This window comes from Strix aluco, chromosome 22, assembly GCF_031877795.1.
Source record: "Strix aluco isolate bStrAlu1 chromosome 22, bStrAlu1.hap1, whole genome shotgun sequence".
NCBI classification, from domain to species: domain Eukaryota; kingdom Metazoa; phylum Chordata; class Aves; order Strigiformes; family Strigidae; genus Strix; species Strix aluco.
The window spans coordinates 8,309,160-8,328,003 of NC_133952.1; the positions used below are offsets into that span (position 1 = coordinate 8,309,160).

The 18,844-nt window shown below is 47.7% G+C and overlaps 1 protein-coding gene across 17 annotated transcripts in view; it reads right to left on the reverse strand.

The window, feature by feature from the left end:
- Nucleotides 1-8,390: 8,390 nt before the first annotated feature.
- EIF4G3 (eukaryotic translation initiation factor 4 gamma 3) overlaps nt 8,391-18,844 on the reverse strand; it is a 150,286-nt gene continuing 139,832 nt past the window's right edge. For all 17 annotated transcript variants that reach the window (XM_074847874.1, XM_074847872.1, XM_074847870.1 and 14 more), the window contains 7 exons: nt 18,524-18,649; nt 17,626-17,707; nt 15,812-15,910; nt 14,790-14,936; nt 13,517-13,598; nt 11,805-11,951; nt 8,391-10,803 (listed from right to left, as the gene is read on the reverse strand). In XM_074847874.1, the coding sequence (XP_074703975.1) occupies nt 10,622-10,803; nt 11,805-11,951; nt 13,517-13,598; nt 14,790-14,936; nt 15,812-15,910; nt 17,626-17,707; nt 18,524-18,649 (865 nt within the window). In that variant the 3' untranslated portion in view covers nt 8,391-10,621. The remainder of the gene's footprint in view (nt 10,804-11,804; nt 11,952-13,516; nt 13,599-14,789; nt 14,937-15,811; nt 15,911-17,625; nt 17,708-18,523; nt 18,650-18,844) is intronic.

An 18,844-nucleotide genomic window follows, 5' to 3' on the forward strand; every position in this document is an offset into this window, starting at 1 on the left:
TTCCATCGCTGAGACCTGTCTGCAAGCTGGAAATTTTCTGTCAAAACAAGTTCTCACTTGTGGGAAGGATCCCTTTTCTGTGTTCCCTCGCTTTGCTGTGTCAGGCAGCTGCTTTACCCGTGCCTCTGCTGCCCCAGGTGAGGATTATCATTGCAAGGCAGAGCAGAGCTGTGACCCACACTGGTATTTTCACCATCATGGTTATTTCAGGTCTGTGCAGAGTACACTGAGGTAATAAACACAAGCTCTTTCTGCGTGCCTCTTGCTATGCTCTTGCTCCAAGTCCGCTGCTTTATTTTTTTGGCTAGGCCTGTAGGTGGGTTTTTTTTTTCCCTTCCCCCAAATCTCTACTTGCCCTTCGCTTGAGTTTAAGGTACAGCTCCTCAATTCCCTTCCCTACCTACTCGCATTTTCTTTTCTGCCCTAAGTATGCTTTCCACAAGCTGTCTCCAAAAACACCACAGAACTTTTAATCTGTTGTCTCTTGCCCAAGCAGTTTCTTATCTTTGTTTTCTGCACACAATCCTTACTCATGTGCTGCCAACCTCTCTCCCCATCTGTGTTTTTACGATTCGAAGGCTGTACGGGCAATAACACATTTCTTTGGGCACTTTTATCCCTCCTATGGGTGGGAAGCCCCTCTGTGAGCACTTTCAAGAAGCACTTACAACGTTCAGACACCAAAGAGGTGTCTTGTTTTGACTGTTTAAGCTTTTTCCAACTTCTTTTCCCCCGCCTTAGGTGGCTGCTGCAACAGTGTACTACACCCAAGAATGTCATCTTCCAAAGCCAAGCTGTTGTGACCAAGGCCTGGCCTTGCTCAGTGTCATCTTCTCCACTCCAGATTATCTCCGTGGTGCTTTGCTTTCATACAGTCCTTTGTCTCAAATGCTCGACAGCCCTGGAAGCGCCTTACCCAGATGGCTCCGCTTTGCTAAACATTCCTGTCTTGCTTGTGAATGTAAAACAGCGACCGTGCAGCTGCAGAAAAATGTGGTTTTTGGCCTTTCCCCCCTTGCGGTGCCTCTCTGGCAGGAGGGGAGGGATTGGAAGGTGGAGGAGAGGGGAGTGAGAGGGAATGTGCTCCTTTCCTGCCGGCGTTTAAGACACCAAGAAGGAAAAGATGAAATCACCCCAGCTGCCCTCCCCTTGCTCACTGCAAGCCTTTGTGCAAAACCCCAGCACCTGCGTTGGCTAAACCACAGAGCTACACTGAGATGCAAGCAGAGGAGGAGAAAAGCTTTTGTTGTCCCCTTCCCTGTTTTTTATCTCAAAATCCACCCCAGAGGAGAGCTGCCGGCCCTGCGAATTCCCTAACAGCCACACGCCTGCCTGACCATGGTGGGCTCTTGGGAAAATACCACCACACCCGGGGAAGGCAGCTGCATCCACAGCGGGATCAAAACCCACTGCTCAGTCTCCTCTGCCCCATTTTTGGGTGGGCCTGTGTCATTTCTGTCCCCCTCCCTCTTCCGTCAGTGCTGCACGCTGTGGGGGACAGTGACAGGAGTGAAGCACAGGAGGAAGAAATGGTGCAGGACAGGGAAATTCATCGCCAGGGAGTCTTACTTCAGCGGGGGGCTGCAGTCAGGGTTGATCTGTGATTGTGTAGAGCGCCATCATCATCATCAAACGCTTTTAATAAGTACTGAGCGTTTCCAGTACCTCTCCTGCCTTCGCAGGTGCCATGCACTAGTAGGATTCCAACTGGTTTGTGGATTTTTTTTTTCCTGAAAATCATTCCATTTGATTACATCTTCCTGCAGCCCTAGAGCTTTTACAGATTTGCCTACAGCTTTGGGTTTTGACTGTACAGTGCAGCTTGCAGTTTCAACCACATCATTTAGACATATTGCTATTGTTCCCAAGGAGTGGCTGCAAAATTTGCGTGTCGAGACATTTACTGTTTCCACCTGGTATCCAGAGCAATGCCACGTGTTCTTGTTCTTCTGCTAGAAACATGAAACCTGTTGTGCTTCTGTTTTACATACATCTACTCACAGAAACTCCATTCTGGGGGCTACTCTGTTAATTTTTTTACCCGACACCAACTCATATTTTCCCCATTTTGTCACATTTTTTACTTAATAAACACTGCTCTTGTGTTGCTTAACAGCTGCCTGCCACATAGGGTACAACACACAAGATCATTATTACCTTTTTTTATTACCTTTGTCGCACTGTGCACTTTATATGCTGAAACCAGCTTCTGCTGATACGTCCTCGATCCTGCTGGCTGAGCGAGCACAGCATCTTTGTCACCAAATTCTGTTTTAATATTGACCTGCAGCTCCAACCTTCAGCTCTGAATATATTTAGGCCTTGCCCCTGGTGTCGTCACCCCAAGTTTTGGCGAGTTTTTTCCTTTTCCATTTTTACCTCAACTTTTGCATTTTTATAAAGCCTTTTACACCTTTTTGGCCCACAGTCTACCTTGCTCAGGGAGAAGCTGAGCCTTTTCCCATTTCATCCCGTGTCTATAATCACCAGCAGGCTGGGGAGCTCCTTCCCCTCGCCTCGCTCTTTCATCCCTAAAGCTTCACATTCTGCTGCTCTTCCGCTTCTTACGCTTTCAGAAACAAATCAAGTATTGCTTGACCCGGTGGATTTGCACAGGGAGTGGTGCTAACCATCACAGAATCACAATATTCAATTAATGTGGGTCTCTCACTTTTCACTTGTAGAGCCACACACAAACTCCCAGGGGCCTTCTGCCTGCAGCACGCAGAACTATTAAGCGATGAAGGACTTGGGCAGCAGTGTCACCCTTCCTGCAGTCCCACACACAATTCTTGGCTTTACGCTTGAGCTGCTTTTTACTTCTGGATTTTTTTTTCCCCCCTTTACATCTCCAGTAGAAATAAGGACCTTTAGAAGAGATGAGGTGACATCCTTTAACCACAATTTTCCGCTTTGTTGCTGGTTCATTTTACCAGAAAAACTTAACTCTTTTCCAATTCATACTTACTTATTTTCAGCAGCGGAGTCTTACCATCAGCCCTATAGTTCCTGTAATTCTGTGCAAAAATCACAAATTTCCTACTCTCAACTCAAAAATGCATATTCCTTGCCCCTTTGTGGCCTTCCAGACATCACCTTTGAGCTCCTTCTTATCAGCTTCCTAATAATTTGTTCTCCGTACTTTTCCCAGTGTCACCCTACCCCACCTCCCAGCTGATCTCTGTTGCTGCCCCTCTAACACCCACCCTTAAGGCTCACCCAGGCAGGTTTATCTTTTCAAACCACTTCCCCTTTTCCAAGGGGTATTCTGTTCATCTGCATGCTTTCAAACCCCACAACCCATTTTGATGTCAGTTCCTAGCAAGTGAATAAAAATATGCTTAAATATACCAAAGTTTGCTCTGGTCTAGAGCAAACACATGATAGAAATGCCATTGGAGCTGGCAGAAATTTGGAGCAGGAAAATGTTGTGGACTAAGCAGTTGCCACCGGCTGCTGCTTTTCTGGAGTCACTCTCATTTGAAATAGATCCTTAGTGCTAACAAGGCAGATGCTATTGTCACTGGGATACCAGTGGCTGGAAGTTCTGTTTTTTTTTTTTAATAGCGCTTTCAGCCTTACAGTAGTGATTTATTTTACCCAAAGCAGGCAAGTGGCAATGACAGCTCCCCTAAGCAAGGAGAAGCTGAAATCCCCCAGCCCAGCATTTCACACTGGGACAAAGCGCCTCTCCCAAAGCTGCAAGTCCCCACCGTTAACATCTGGCAGTGAGAATTTGCTAAATTCCTTTGCTTTTGGAGCCAAACACCATTTCAGATTAAAACTGGTAGGCAGTAGGCTGCAGCACGGAGTGCACGGCAGCTGCTCCCCTCGCCCAGGCAGGTAATAACTTCCTGTTAGTAACACCTCCCAGCTGGGATGCTTTTGGGGCCGAAAAAGCTTATTTTTGGCTGCTGCACGTGCACTGTACACCCCTGCAACCAGCAGCCCGCCCAGCGTGTTCAGCGGCCTGGCGGGGCTCCGGCCTCCACGCCGGTCCTGCAGCCGCAAGAGAGCAGCGCCATGCCGGCGAGCCTCGCTGGGAAGTCAGAAAACCTTCGGGTTGAGCAGGAATTTAAAGCATTTTTAGCCATGGCTCTTGCTTGAAGCGTAGGGTCAGCCCTAGTGCTGGCTCGCTCGTCTCTCCGTGGGAAATCTTGTCGACTGGCTTTTCTTTGAGATGGATCAGCCACAGCTCAGGCTCCTGCTCAAAATATCCACCTTGTGATGTTGGAGGAGGCCTGAAGAGTCAGATGCGTTTCCTTGGAGGATGGGTACAACACTCCACTCCCCTGTTTTGCAGAGGTGTGTGAAATTCCTTGCATTTGATGATCATGGTGTATGAAAACACCCAACACAGGGCTCTGCAGCAGGAGACCAGAGCCACGCGCTGCTCCCATCACCATAAATTCACGTGGTGGCGGTGCTGCAACCCTGCAGAGCGCTGCAGGGGCCGAGTGCCCGCTCCCCTCTCAGGCCAGACGCTTGTGGTGAAGGACTCCGTTTCCCAGCACGCTCACACGCAAACGGGATCGACAGATTATTCACTTTAGGCCGTCTGTAATGGCACAGAGCATTTGCACCAGGCGTTATTTCAGAACAGCTTATTCTGCAACCCTGAAATGATGGATTTTCCTTCACAGGTGAGATCTAAAGGTACCAGCTGCATCTGCCAAGATGATCTTTTCAGCTCCCTTCCAGCTGCTCTCTGCCACGCTGTGATAAAACACTCCTAACAGTGCTCTGCTCCACGATGCTCTGTCCCCCGTGAGCTTAGTAAAACTCTGCTTTGTGACAACATCTGCTATTAACCCTTTCAGGGGGCTGCAACAGGACAACCAAGCATGCAAGAGCCAGGCTTTACCATTCTCTCTGCTCGCTCAGTAATACAAGGATTTCCTAACTGCAAGAACCGATTGCCTTCCCCAAGCCCCCCCCTCCCCTTCCCAATTTGCAACCACAGCGCAACCATCCCTGCAGCTGGGACAGCGACTGCACGCTTGGACAAATTCCCTTTTGGAAAGTAGTGAATGGAGCAGAAGCTGGTTTTATTTCTGTTGCCGTTTCAGCACAATTTAGCAGCTGGAAATGAAGAAGAGAAACCGGTGCCACATGACCAAAGCTTTCCACCCATCACTGCCGGGCTTCCCTAGGGCAGCACTGAAACAAGCAGGAGTTGTTTCAGCAAACCACAGTTCCAGGATGGTTACTGAAGGTGGCAAGCAGAGCCCCTTGGAAAACACAGGGGTAGACGACTTTAAGTTTCCTTGGATATCGGCAGGGATTTAGTCACGCTGCTGGAAGCCGAGTGGGTTAATCAATCTCCTGCTGCGGTTGCTTGCCCATCACCGTGGTTTTCCTGCAACGGCTCCTTGCGGGTTATCTATCCACAGAGCTGGGCTGGGAGATGGGAGCCAAGCAGGGCTGAAGCCTCCTCAGCCCCAGGCTCCATCCTGTGGCTGCTGCAGCTTGCACGTGGCCCCCAGGCCACATCAAACCGTCGCTTGGGGTTTCTATCAGCATGCGACATCTCGTGCAAGCCTTCGGGTTGGCACCTGATTAGAAGAAAGCGGCGTGCGAAGAGCTCACGCTCCTGCTGATGGCTGGAGATGCCGCTCAGCCGGCCTAGGATCAGGTAGCAGCAGAGGACCAACATCTTCCAAAGAGCAGAAGTGCCAAGCTGTCCCTGCCGGACCGGCCGCGTGAAGTGGGAGCTTGGAGCGCCTGCCAGCCCAAACATCTCCCGCTGGCTTCGTCCCCGCGCAGCGCACGGCCGTCCTGACCCAACTCCTGCTGCGCGGCATCTCACTGCCGCCGCGCACCGACCTGCGGCCAACAGCCAGCTCACCTAAAGGCAGTTCAGCCCCTCAAGGCCAAAGGTGTTGGATCTAAGCGCATGAAAACATTCTGTGGGGGTTTGATTTTTGAGCTTACTGCCCCCGAAGCTAAACTCTCTCACGTCTGTGAATCAAACCGAGCGAGCAGCGCCAGGGGCACGGCTCAAACAGCTTCTCTGCTCTGCAGCGGCCGCTTCTGACAAGGCAACCAGCTTCAGGTCCCTTTGTCTGTAAAAACAACTCATGCTGGAACGAAACACAGCAGGAACAATCACAGCCAGCCTTTTGGCAACGAGATGCCAACATCTGCAATTGGTTTCACATGTTTTCAGGATGCCCAGCAAGTTAGTGCGACTTTTTAGAGGCCCCGTTTTTCTTTTATGAGAACAAACAGTCTATAGGGTTGGAACCAGAAGCTCTGTGGGTCACAGGAACGCAGCAATGACCAGTGTAAGTTACTATTGGCTTAAACCAAAAACCATCTGCAGAGGAATCCTTTTTCCCAAGCCTCTCCTGCTGTGTTGCCTCTTCGGTTACCAGCTCCTGCATCAGGGAGGGCTGATCCCGGACAAACGGTTTTTCCACACACCAAGGTCTGCTCCTGGACCCCGAAGCTTCTTGAGAAAATAATGTTAAAACCTGAACCCAGGCAGAGAGAGCAGTGTCTGGTATCGGTGTCTTCCCCCACCTCATTCACAGAAGCGGCTGATCCATTTCTGAAAACACTTTCCTAGAAAGAAACCAGCCCTAGGCAGACACCTGGCCTGGAAATTGTCTGTTTGACTGCCTCAGGTTTGGGGACATTTTCAGCAATAAAGAGAAACGGGGATGTAAGCGATGCATCTGCTCCTCCTGGCCTGCGCCTTTGATAGTGCGCACAGCCTCAGCACGAGAAGGGCTCCCAGCAGTGGAAATGGCTTCTAATGCGGCTCTTCCCCGCTGAGCTGCATTAACTCCCTGCCACGTTCACGAGGCTGCCCAGAAGATGTGTTTAAATGCCTCATAGCACCAAGACTGGGAGGAAAAACACCCAACACACTCAAAACCTTTAGCATTCTTGGTGGAAATCTGCTGTCCTCCCTGCTTAGGCTTTGCTGCAGGAGTAACCACAGCTCACCTCTTCTCACGTAAGTAAAACGAGGCTCCCACAAATCACATTCCCATGGGAACATCTTTTAATTAATTATCCCCTTTTCTGTTTCATCTATCTCTTACAGATTTTTGTATTTTAATACCCTTCAGGAGAAGATGTGTTGCAAAGATCTCCCAGGACCATGGGCCACATCCTGAGGAGCCACAACTGCCTGCACCCTGTGCTGCTCTAGAAGGTGACTGAAAAGCAGCCCCAGCTTGGGATGGGTGCAGGTAAGCAAGCAGCACGTGGCAAAGGGCACAAAGGGAGCAGAGGAAGCAGTTCTGGTCTGAGGCTGGTGTCAGATACGCTCCTTGTGGTGACAGCTGTGGGAAGCTGAACCCCAACATAACATACCCCCAGCTGGAGAGCTCACAGCACTCCTCGTGCAGCTTAACTGATCTAGCTTCAGAAAACACAAAGCTTGCCACAGAATCATCTCAGTTGGAAAAGCCCTTGAAGCTCCTCCAGTCCAACCATGAACCTCACCCTGACCGTTCTCAACTCCACCAGATCCCTCAGCGCTGGCTCAACCCGACTCTTCAACCCCTCCAGGGATGGGGACTCCCCCCCTGCCCTGGGCAGCCCATTCCAACGCCCAACAACCCCTTCTGCAAAGAAATCCTTCCTAAGAGCCAGTCTGACCCTGCCCTGGCGCAGCTTGAGGCCATTCCCTCTTGTCCACGCTGCAAACCCACCTTTTCAGAGCCTTTGGGTAACTCTAAAAAAAAAAGCCTTAAAAACTCTGAAAACTCCCTTCCTGGCATTTGCAGGACACTAACAGGGCAAGTTCTCACCCCCCTAAACATCTAATAATAAAGGCTCAAACAAGGAGGGGACAGACTCTCATCTCTACCCCTACGCTCACCTTTCCCATTCCCTCCAGCCAGTGGTTTTCCAACTCTTTCAGCCAAAAGACTCAAGCTCCCCAAACAAACTTCCCTGCCCTGACACACTTCGATTCACATGGCTGTTCAAAGGCTCCAACAATTTCCTTCTGATTCAAGGTAATCAAAAAACAAATCACAGTCTTCACGTGGCACAGCCCCGGTGTTGCACGCTCCCGTTCCCAGCAGGGTCTGACACTGCCCGGCCGTGGAAGGGAAATTCCTCAGGCGCACACAAATATTTGGCCTCATTTACATCCAAACTCGCATCCATTTAATTCAACCGTTCGACTGCTACAAACCATCACAGCCCTGCTCACCTGCTGGCTCAAAAATTACTTTGGCGAGAAGAGCACCCACACGACCCTCTGCAGAGGTTTAACAAAAGCACCTCGAGACCTGCTGGTGGGGGTTTGGGTGTGGCTGAGCCTTTCGGAGATCTCGAGAGCACCCAAGGGTGAGGCCAGGAGGGGAAGCGGCTGAGGACGAGTCGTCGCTGGATGTCGTACAAGCAGATACATACATATACAGATATTAAGGGTGAGAATATTTTTTTTCTTTTTTTCTTTTTTTTTTTTTTAACAAAACATCAGAGAAAAGTGTTTTATTGTTACTAAAAAAAAAAAAAAAAACCCCAAACAATGCTCTAGTGTTTTAGGCCATGGATTCTCTAGCTCAGACTCATGGCGTGGAACACATATTAACAGGGCAAACGTCTCGTGGACATCTCCCCTCCAGCCACAACCAGGCACCCTCCTCCCTTCCCCTTGGTGATCAAATAACATCCTTATGCAAGTACAGCAATTGTTTACATGTAAAAGTAAGATTAGGAAAGTATTTAATGTATTTGTAGCCTTTTTTTTTTGTTGTTTTTCCTGTTTTTTTTTTTTAAAAAAAGAAGTGATTTAGCAGCTAGAAAGAAAAAGACAGCATCATGTGAGCAGCTAGTGCTGCACAGACCACCAGCAAACGCTCCACAGGTTACTCGTGGTCCACGGACCACAGTTCACAAACTACATTTTAGGGCTTCACAAACTTTGCAGACTGTATTACGGTAGATGCTTCTTCACAGTGAGAGCCAGCAGGTCATCTTTGGTTGTTGAAGAGAGACACACAAGAGACTTAAGGTACCGGGCAGCAGCTCAGTTTGGAGGACTGCGCGGCCTCGGGGCGCGGTCGAGGTCCCTTTGGGCACAGAAAATGTGTAAGCGACCGCTGTGAATGTGCCCCCGGGCTGCAGACACCGTCACGGGGCGGGCAGAGCCGGGAGGAGCACCGCAGCGCTTGTTCCACCGCTTGACTCGCGTCGGGCGCCTTCGCTTCCACCCGCGCGGGTCTCGGGGTTCCTCGGGCGCAGGAAGGCGACCGGCAGACGCTGGGCGGCGAAGGGCTGTCGCTTCTCTGCTCGGGCGGCTGCGACCTCCGCAGCTACCAGGGTCCCAAGTCCCCGGGACGACGCCACCGATCCAAGTCACACGAGAGACACCGCGGCCACGCGGCTGGAAAAAACGAGCTGGGATCGGGCACCGACCGCTCCCCGGGGTCGTCTCCCGGAACCAAGCGCACCTACGTGGCCCAGCAGCCCAGCCAGCTGCTCATCGGCCACTAAGTTCTCTCTGCAGAAAAGGTCTCCCAAGCAGCAACCCCCTTTTTTTTTTTTTCCTTTTTTTTTTTTTTTTAAAACAATTGCTCTCACCCCTCTTTTTTTGGTAGACACACATACATACACACACTATATGTACACAATTTGGAACTGAGGACCTACACAATGAAAAGGAAGCCAGCACCGCTCAGAGATGGTGCACACATTCAGCAGCTGTCAAAGGAGAAGTCGTTTTACTTTCTTTTAAACTTGCAATGTTTGTCTTTATTTTGTTCTTTATATTTTGAAAGTGAAAAGAAATAGTATTGAGTCAATTTCTTTTTTTCTTTTTTTTAAATATTTGTTCTATGTATTTACAAGCCTTAAAGTTGCTCTAAAGGTTCTGAAAGTATCACTAGTACTTTTTCCCCGGGGTAGCACTGTTTTGAATGAGTTATTTTCGGAGTACTCTGGTCCGCAGCGGTTTTCTCAAATGCATTTCCTTCCGTTCCAAGGTTATGTACGCTTTGATTACTATTTTCTTTTTAAATTTCTGAAGCAAGCTGAGAGGCAGGCAGAAAAATCTGATGACAATTAAAAAAAAATTGATCTCTTCCTCATCTAGCTTACCCCAACCCCCTTGAAAGTTTTGTCTATTTATCATGCTTTGAAACAAAACTGAGGTGCATATGAAGGGGAGGGAAATTTATTTCTCTGCTTTTGTTCTATTATACAATTTGTTTACAGAAACTGCAAATTTAAAAATTACACTGGCATTTGCAGTCCTTAAAATAATAAATTAAAAGTTTTCAACTTTTTTTTTTTTGCTAAACAGATTTGTTTCGCTTTGTGTTTTTGTATGAGTCCTTGTTTAAAAAGAAAAGAAAAAGAAAGATTAAAACAGAAAATATTTTCTATAAATAATACATGTATTTTGGTTTAGTGCTCCCGCCCTCAGGTTTGAAGTTTACTTTTTTTTTTTCAAGTACCTTTTTTTCCTCCATGATCACCTTTGTGTTTATCTATTTTTACCTCTCCCACTCGTGCATGTGTGGGGGAAGGGGGGGGTCTGCGCGAGAATTGGCCTTGCTGCACTGTGATTGGCGAAGACGTGAAACTTTTTAAAAAAATACTTAAACTGTTTCTTTTTTTTTTTTTTTTTTTTCTCTCTGTATTTTAAGTTTTAATTATCCTCCGACTCCTCTTCAGCCTCCCGTAGCCACGTGAAGAATGCTGTGACAGATTTGAGCGCTACTCCTTTCCCGTTCTGCTCCTCTGGGTCCTGGCTGCTTTCCCACTTGTAGAAGGCATCCTCCGATATTACCTCCTCGTCATACAGGCAATCAAAAAACATCCGCAACAAATCTGCAATAATGGAATAACGGGAGAGAACAGCTGTTAGCACTGCGCTGTTTAAGTCAGCGGACAAAGACACGGTTACGGATAAGGGGATTAACGTGACCTTTAATGCGAGAGATGCAGATACAAGTGAAAGGAAGGTCCGTTACTGAGTTACTGCTTCCTGGCTGGTTACACGCAGCTGAGAGGGAAAACAGGTCCCTCCGACGCCGTCGGGTAACACATGCTCCGCAGAAAAGGGAAAGCTGGGAGAGCAGCCGTGGGAATGCGTTATCTAGGGAATGTATTATGTAGGGCTGGGCTGGCAAGCAGAATCCACAGCAGCCCGTCTCCTCTGGCTGGATCGTGCAGCCCAGCAGGCTGGCTCCTTTCCAACACCTGATTTTTCGCGGCTCAGCAGGAGGGATAACGAATAACTAGTGCCTTAAAGCTAAGGACGATCCAGTCGGGTGGTTTGGGGCACTCTTTGATTTTGTGCTGCAGACTCCCTGGGAGTCCCTGTTCCTTTGGCAACTCCCTCGCCTCTTTTCCAGCAAGTTTCCTGCAGCGTCTCTGGGACAAGACTCACCAGTTATCCAACTCATTCTATTCCCTCCAAGTTCACAGACATCTGTGGTGCAGCAATGCAATTACAACGCCTGGTGCTCTCACATGTCCAGGTATTGTAAACGCCACAGATTATTTTTTTACTGCGGTTTTTTCCCCCCTCTCTCTTAATCAACAGAGGTTTGTCCTTCTTTCTGCACGGCTGCTTACAGGAGCAATCAAGAGCTGGCCTCTGGCCAAGCATTAGGGGAACTGCGCTGCTCTACAAGCCAGAACCCAGACAAACAGAAACCATTGTACACTGTTTTCTCTCATCTGCTATGTACAAGGGTAAAATTTTGTTTCTACTGTCAGGAAAAGCACATCCTCTTCCCAGACTCTGGGGCTGGATTTTACACTTGCAAAACCACCTTTCCTTATACCATCAGGGTTCAAATCCCCAGCACAGAGGCAACACTTACTAGGAGGCTGATCAAGTTTTACTATTGATGCTTGTAGTGCATAAAGTGCTTGTAGTTCCTTCTCTGTGTCTGAGTCTAGGTACTTGAGTAAGATCGGCACTCTCTGTTTGATAACAGCAGTGTCCACACGGAAGCTAGAAGAGTCCGCTGGGGGGAAGAGAAGAAAACAGGGTCAGTGTTGGCACACAGACGCAGGGACGGATCTTTTATCGCCTTCAGTTATTCAAATAGCAATCACTTTTATCCATAGCATGGAGAGAAAACAGGATGAGAAACAGCAGGAAGTATTTCCGATCGATGGCTTTTCCTGGAAGTCTTGGTTCTTCCAGTCCCCCAAATTCAACCCGTGTGTGAAGCAACCCTGGCCCTAACCAGCCTGCTGACACACGCAGAGAATCGCAGCCGCGCTTTGCAGCGCAAATCGTTGTGTTTCCACAGGCAACCGGATATCCAAAGTGTGTACAATGGCTAGGGCTAAAATTTCAGTTATATAGAAGGTTTTTAGAAAATCGTTACCTTTTTTTCCCTAAAATTTCAGTTATATAGAAGGTTTTTAGAAAATCGTATCTCTTTTCCCTAAAATTTGTTATATAGAAGGTTTTAGGGAAAATCGTTATCTTTTTTCCCCTAAAATTTCAGTTATATAGAAGGTTTTTAGAATTGTTATTTTTTTTTCTAAAAATACTAAGGCAGAAACAGAATCATAAGCTGCAGATGACACAGGAAATCAGGAATATATAAAAAATACACATTAGAAGTCCATCAGCAACACGGATAAATTATGCAGCAGCTTTTAAGCAGCTCATGCAACACAATTAAGTGATATTTTGAAAACAAAAGGGAAAACAAACCCCCTCAATTAGAGGCAAGGTCAAAATGTAAACCAGAAGATGATGTTCCTGATACAGGAACCCTTAAACATCTGCAGTCAAACCCTGTGTCATTCCGCCGTTAACACTAGGTGGCATCAGAAAGGTTCTGTTCTGGGGAGCAGAACGGGGCTGGGCTGTCCCTCCCCTCGCCACAAGATCAAGTTCAGACCATTCTCTCCACCGAGTGTGACTCTCGCAGCCAAGAGCAGAACCGGGTGCTTTACACGGGCAGTTTTTTGCCCTGCCAGACGCCAACAGTAAAGTTAAAGAAAACAAAGTGAACTGAGCAGCTGTTCCTGGCTGCGGCGCTTTATTCAAGCCCCCCTGAGGGTCTGAGGCTCGTACATCCGACTCAGGACCCCCCCCCCTCCTCCATTTCCAGCCGAGGGCTGTACAATTCACGTCAGCCACATAAACCACCCTTCCAGAATTGCAACTCTGGACATAAAACTATTAAGAAGCGAGACACACAGGCTGGCTTCTCTTCTGCAACCCACGCTTCCAACTCGCACGTGGCGATCTGCGATGGTAGAGCGCCCACGCGTACTTGCTGACACAGGAGTGGAAATGCTAATTATCTTAATAACGTCTAGCACATTTCCACCTTCACTAGAAAAATCAATGAACAATCTGGCGTTACTCAGAGTCGTCTGAAACGTCTGCTCACGCAAGGTCACCGGGACACGCCAGGGCCTCGAGAGCACCGTAACCAGCACAGGGGGAACGGATATCCCAGCACTGGGATTCAATACGGTGCAAAAGTCTTAGTGTGTGATAAACCTGAAAAATATAAAATAATTCTTTGCACGTTTGGTTGGTATGGTGTTGCAAGTTACTCACCTATAATAGCTGCTTTACAAACTGCTGTCATTAAAGCTCTAAGGAATGTAGGTGAACTCATCTGGCTTTCATCTAGATTAGCCTGAAATCAGGAGGAAATGGACCAGTTAAAAACAGGCCGCTGCGTGAGACCAACCGCTTCCAAACCCCCCCGCTGGATCTAGCAGCAAGCTCCAGTTCAGCGAAAGCTGCTGCAGGAGAAATCCCGTCCCCCCCCTCCGCAAGAGCCCAGCTTTCCCGCGCTGCCCCACGCTAGCTCAGGTACGTCAACACGCAGCAGCGGCTCTCGTGCGCTCAACACACCGCTCGACTGCTCCCACGAGCGGCCGTTTGTCTGGAGAAACACACCAAACCAACAACGCTTGGCTTCTGCAACGCCCTTATATGTCTTCTAAGAGTTTTAGGCTTTTTCAACAAATTTTACAGCGTGCTCCTTGGGTGGAGATTTGCTTTGTAGAAGAAATTCAGAGAATGCCTGTGTAACTTGTCCAAGACTACAAAGAGCCTGTGGGTGTCCCCAGATTTTCAGCTCTGCTTTCATTCCACTCTCAACTTCTCTAACAGCAGCAGAAACATGACATTCCTAACGCATCGCTCCCGCGACAGAAAGAACTGAAATGAAGCTGACCAAGACTTAGCTGTAAGCGCAGATCTAAATGAATCAGGTTAATAAATTCAGACACTAGATTAAATATCTGGCTTAAAGGATGCAGCCAGAGATAGAGGGCAAAACACCAGTGGATTGACAGGGCTTTTTTCTTTTTCCTCTTCTTTCTTTTTCTGTGTTTCCTCTGACAGTGTCTGGCCCAATACCACCCTTGGTGACTGCCCAGGATGTTTTTGCAGCCTGGCAGGGCATGCAGCTGGTGGGGGGGGGACACGGAATTTGTGTAAGTCATGTTGCAAAAAGCAGTGAGAAGCTTTTATCCCATATTTTGGGAAAAAAGAATGTAGCAGTGTACTGCGGCTAAAATGTAGTAAGTAGCCAGAAGCAGCGTATTCAGTGTCAAAAAGTCTACAGTATTTAAAAGGCAGTTACACAGTTTTATGTTAATATGGCCAAAATTCTTTCTTCCTAAAGCTTACTATGAAATAACTGCCTGATTATATTTTAGATTTTAATTCTCTGTCTAATCTGTTGATTGCACAGACCTAATCACCTTAGTGGCCTATGCCCAGGGAGGAGCCTGCAGAGATGCTCCTTTAGGTGAGAAAATATTTATGAAAGCAGTTAAGGAACTGTGTGCAGGGAGGGTGAAAATAGTCTTTGTACCTCTACCCAGTCAAAGATTTGTTCGTCATTCGCCTTGTCCTCAACAATGAGTTTTTCTAGCTGCTTGTTCAGCTCTTCCGCAGAGAGTTCTTTCTCTGAAAGTGCTTCTGAGGAACTGGAACAGTCGGACTCCGTGAAGTCCAACTTCTGCAACATCAGAAGTGATGGTGAGAATTAGTTAAATACACTTTCCTACGCTGAATTATACCAAACTGAGGCAGCAAGCTGCACTTCATTCTGCTTTCTGGCATCTTTCAGCTGCTAAGTTAGCGTTACAACGATTTATATGCTTTTTCTGTTCCAAAGATTAGGAAGCATTTTACAAACACGTGGGAACTACATTATCCAGCAAAGACAAGCAGGGACCTCAGAGCAACTCCAGCCCTGCGCAACACGAGCGCACACAAACTGAAGTGCCTGTTGCTCAACTGAAACGACGGAACACAATTACCAGAGCTGGAATTTACTCAAAGAAATTGCAGCTAACGCCCCAGTTCATGGCAAAAATGTGACAGAGGATCTACAGTCCCCTCACCAAGCCCCAGGCCTCGGTAATCCATTTCATTTCCTGCAGTGCAGCACTTCCTAAGTGCTAAACCAGGGCAGTGGATGGCTTGGAGCTGCGCGGGGAGACCTCCAGCCTCTTCCTTAGCAAGAGTGGCAAGGTGCCCTCCATCAGGCCTGGCTCCTCGCCCTTCTGACACCCCAATGCAAGGTGGGATGAGTGAGTAATTGCCACCATTTATTCTGTCCCTTCTGCAGACCGTCTGTCCTTGCTGCAAAACTCATTCTTGAGTTCATTCCCTGCAGTGACCAGGAGATGTGTGCCTGGGATCGGAGGGGACGAGCCCGTCCTCCTGGCGCTACAGAAAGGAGGTGCTGAAATAATCTAACCCCGACATGGTGAGGGAGGCACCTCACCCCACGTCCCATTCCAACTATAACCAAGAACGGGATGGAAATGGGTGAACGAACAGGACGTGGGGCCAAAATCATGAAGCAGATGCTTGCTCTGAACTCACTTGTTCCATGAGAAAGGTATGTACATCCTCCCCTTCGGGCAAGTAGTCCTTCCAACTGAGGCCAGACTCCCTCCATAAGGCTCCCACTTTCTTATGGCTCTAAAACACAAACAATTTGTTCATTTTAAAGATTTGAGAGACAACCAGGGGAGCTTACACAAGCCGGAGTGGTGCAGCTGTGTCAGGAGAAATAAAGAACCGTTCAGCCACCAAACGAGATGCCCAGCAATGAAACGTCTGGAAACCCCGTGCAAGAGAAATGGTACATCCAGGTCTACGCATCTTGTCAAGTGGTCAAACACCGTGGTGATGGGTAATAAACAAGGCATAACGTGACACGGGGGTTTGCAACAGCCTCAGCCAGAGATTGCCTTGGAAAAGTGGCACATCTGAACAAGGCAGAGTTTCCCACGGCCGTGACACAGAGCCGGCAGTTAGATGACTTCGATTCTTCTCCTGACTCTGTCATTAACTTACTTCGTGACTCATTCTCCCCCTGCCTCGACATCAAGGCACCAGCAAATTATCTACTTTTAGAAAAGAATTATTTACACGGCTGTTTTCTGTGCAGAGATCAAGCCTCAAATTCAGGTACATAATACCAAGTTCCTAGAATTTATTGCAAACCTCGAGAAAAGCGCCTTTCCAGCACATACAGTCCAACCTTCACGCTGCCCTTTCGGTATCCCGCCTAAGACAGCACACAGACAATTCTGACAGGAATAAAACCACTGCTAACAACCAGCTCTTTTCACCCAAACGCTTTGCCAAAACTTTTACCTTATAGCACCCGCAACAAGGGAGATCGCTGCGTAGCCTAAGGTAAGCACTGATAAAAGCAGCCTGATTTTCAGTTTACAAAGCATAATACAATTTTAAGTTTACAATGCAAATCATTAAGAGCTAATTGTGCGTAGTTCCAGCTATGATTCATCAGGATCTGAATGAGATGACTGACGCTACATTGAAATACCCGAGTCCAAGTACTGGCCTGGATGAGATCGAATTAGAAAGCTGTGGCAGAAACAGAAACCCAAGGCCGTGCTTCAACCCCCAGAGCAGAGCAGCTTGTCTTTCACAAAACAGAGAAAAATAAATGCAAGTCGACTGTCCAAACAAGCGTAAGACTAAAATAAATAAATAAAAAGTCACTATTTGCACTGCTAGACTGAAATGCTCCTGGAACATTCGACCTTATTTGAATGCATGCTTAAAAAAAAAGGCCAGTGAGGGATTTTACAGGGTTGAAAATAGACATTATCCAAAGTGCAGTAAAAATGGAGACAGAGTCATAGGGAAACCACCAAACTGTTTGGACACACAACTGTGAAATGTGTAAGAGAGCTCTAGAAGTTACAGGGTGAAAAGGTGTCACTACCCCTAGTGATGGGTGAATCTTAAGAGTTGGCCGGTTTATTTTGGATAAGCACCCAGGAGTCTGAGAGGCCATCTGAAGCTTATCCGAACCCGCAGAACCTCTCCGGTCTGCAAGAACAGCTCTCTCGCAAGATTTCCGGCACTTGCTGCTTCTGGTCAGCCCAGAAATACCTTGAGAATGTCCCTCTTGCAGTATTTCAGCACTCTAGCTTCTGGAAGAAGCCAGGTGCAAAGGTACCTGCAAAAGGGAAAAGCGATGAAAAAAAAAAAAGTTAACTTTCTGGAACCTTGTAAGGTTTGAAATGAGGATGAAGAGGCGGGTTTCCTGGGTTATCTGGACTGGCTGAGCCATCCCTAAACGTCTTCACGTGGGGAACGTGTGGGCTTCCTGCATCAACGCGTACTCGTGGCACCCAGCGGAACGCCTGGACACTTACCATTTGTTTGCATAGAAGGTGCAAGATTTCAGCAAGCAAGACGCCGGCTCTTCCCACAGGAAGCAAAGGTTTGCTAAATTCTCTAGAATGAAAGAAAACCAGATATTTTTCCTTATAATTTGAATTTGGAACACAAGGCAAGGGGTAGTGAGGCAGGAAATCACCTTCAACTTCTGCCAGGGTAAAGGATTTGGTCTAGCACTGCTGATAAAGACACTTCAGTGGTGCAGTGCACCTGCCACAACAGGACTAATTACAAAGATTTTATTTTTCTGTAACTCAAATCCACTCATTTTTGTGGGATGCTGCATTCAGGTAGCAGGACCCTTCTGGGGGAAAAGGCTATTTTCTTAATCGCTACTTATGGGAAAAGGGAACCATTCAATTGGCTTCTAGTTCATCCCCAAATATATAAGGACATGTACAAAATACAGAAACTCTGGTCCTGGAAGCAGGTTCCAGTCTTGCAGGGAAGGTTTTGTGCCTGTTTAAGGCAACGCCCAGGTGGCAGCTGTTACACTCTGAGACACAAAGTCTCCTGCGCGACACCTCGCTCTCCAAGTCTAATTCTCAGAGCCTCAGCGTGCTCTCAAGTGACTCCGACTGCACAACACTGGGGTATTTTTTAGCTCAGCTGAAACACACAGGATGGAAGTAGATTTATTTCACCCCTGAAGGGTGAGCACAGAGCAGGAAGCTCCCTTCCCACCACAGCTTTGCGTCTGGGGCAAGTCCCGAACGACGCGCAGCAAACCTTTCATCAGCTTGTAGGAGAAGCTGAGCCTCCAACGCTACTCGTCTTTTATCTGCTGATGGGAACCACGCTGTGAAAATACTAGAGCACAGCCAGGCAGCCAGCACGGCTCGACTGACCGTGGAAAAAACCAGCATTGCTTACTGTATAAGTTCTCTCATAGAGATTCCTCCTTCTTTTAACACGGGGGTCACCAACTCAGCTAGGTACAACCAAATATGGGGTATATCTATGGCCATATCATCCGCCATCTCCAAGGTATCTGAAAAGCTTTAAAAGAAGAAAGGAAAATGTCAAACATTAGAGACAATTTAATTTGAGACTTTTCCTGCAAAGCAAATCTGCACTTAAAAAACCCTTTATTACAGAAAAGAGGAGCAAAGAGAGGAGAAAAGAGAATCACAAAGGTAACAAAAAAACTACTGCCATCTTATGCTTTTAGTGCTTCAAAACTGCCAGGAATGG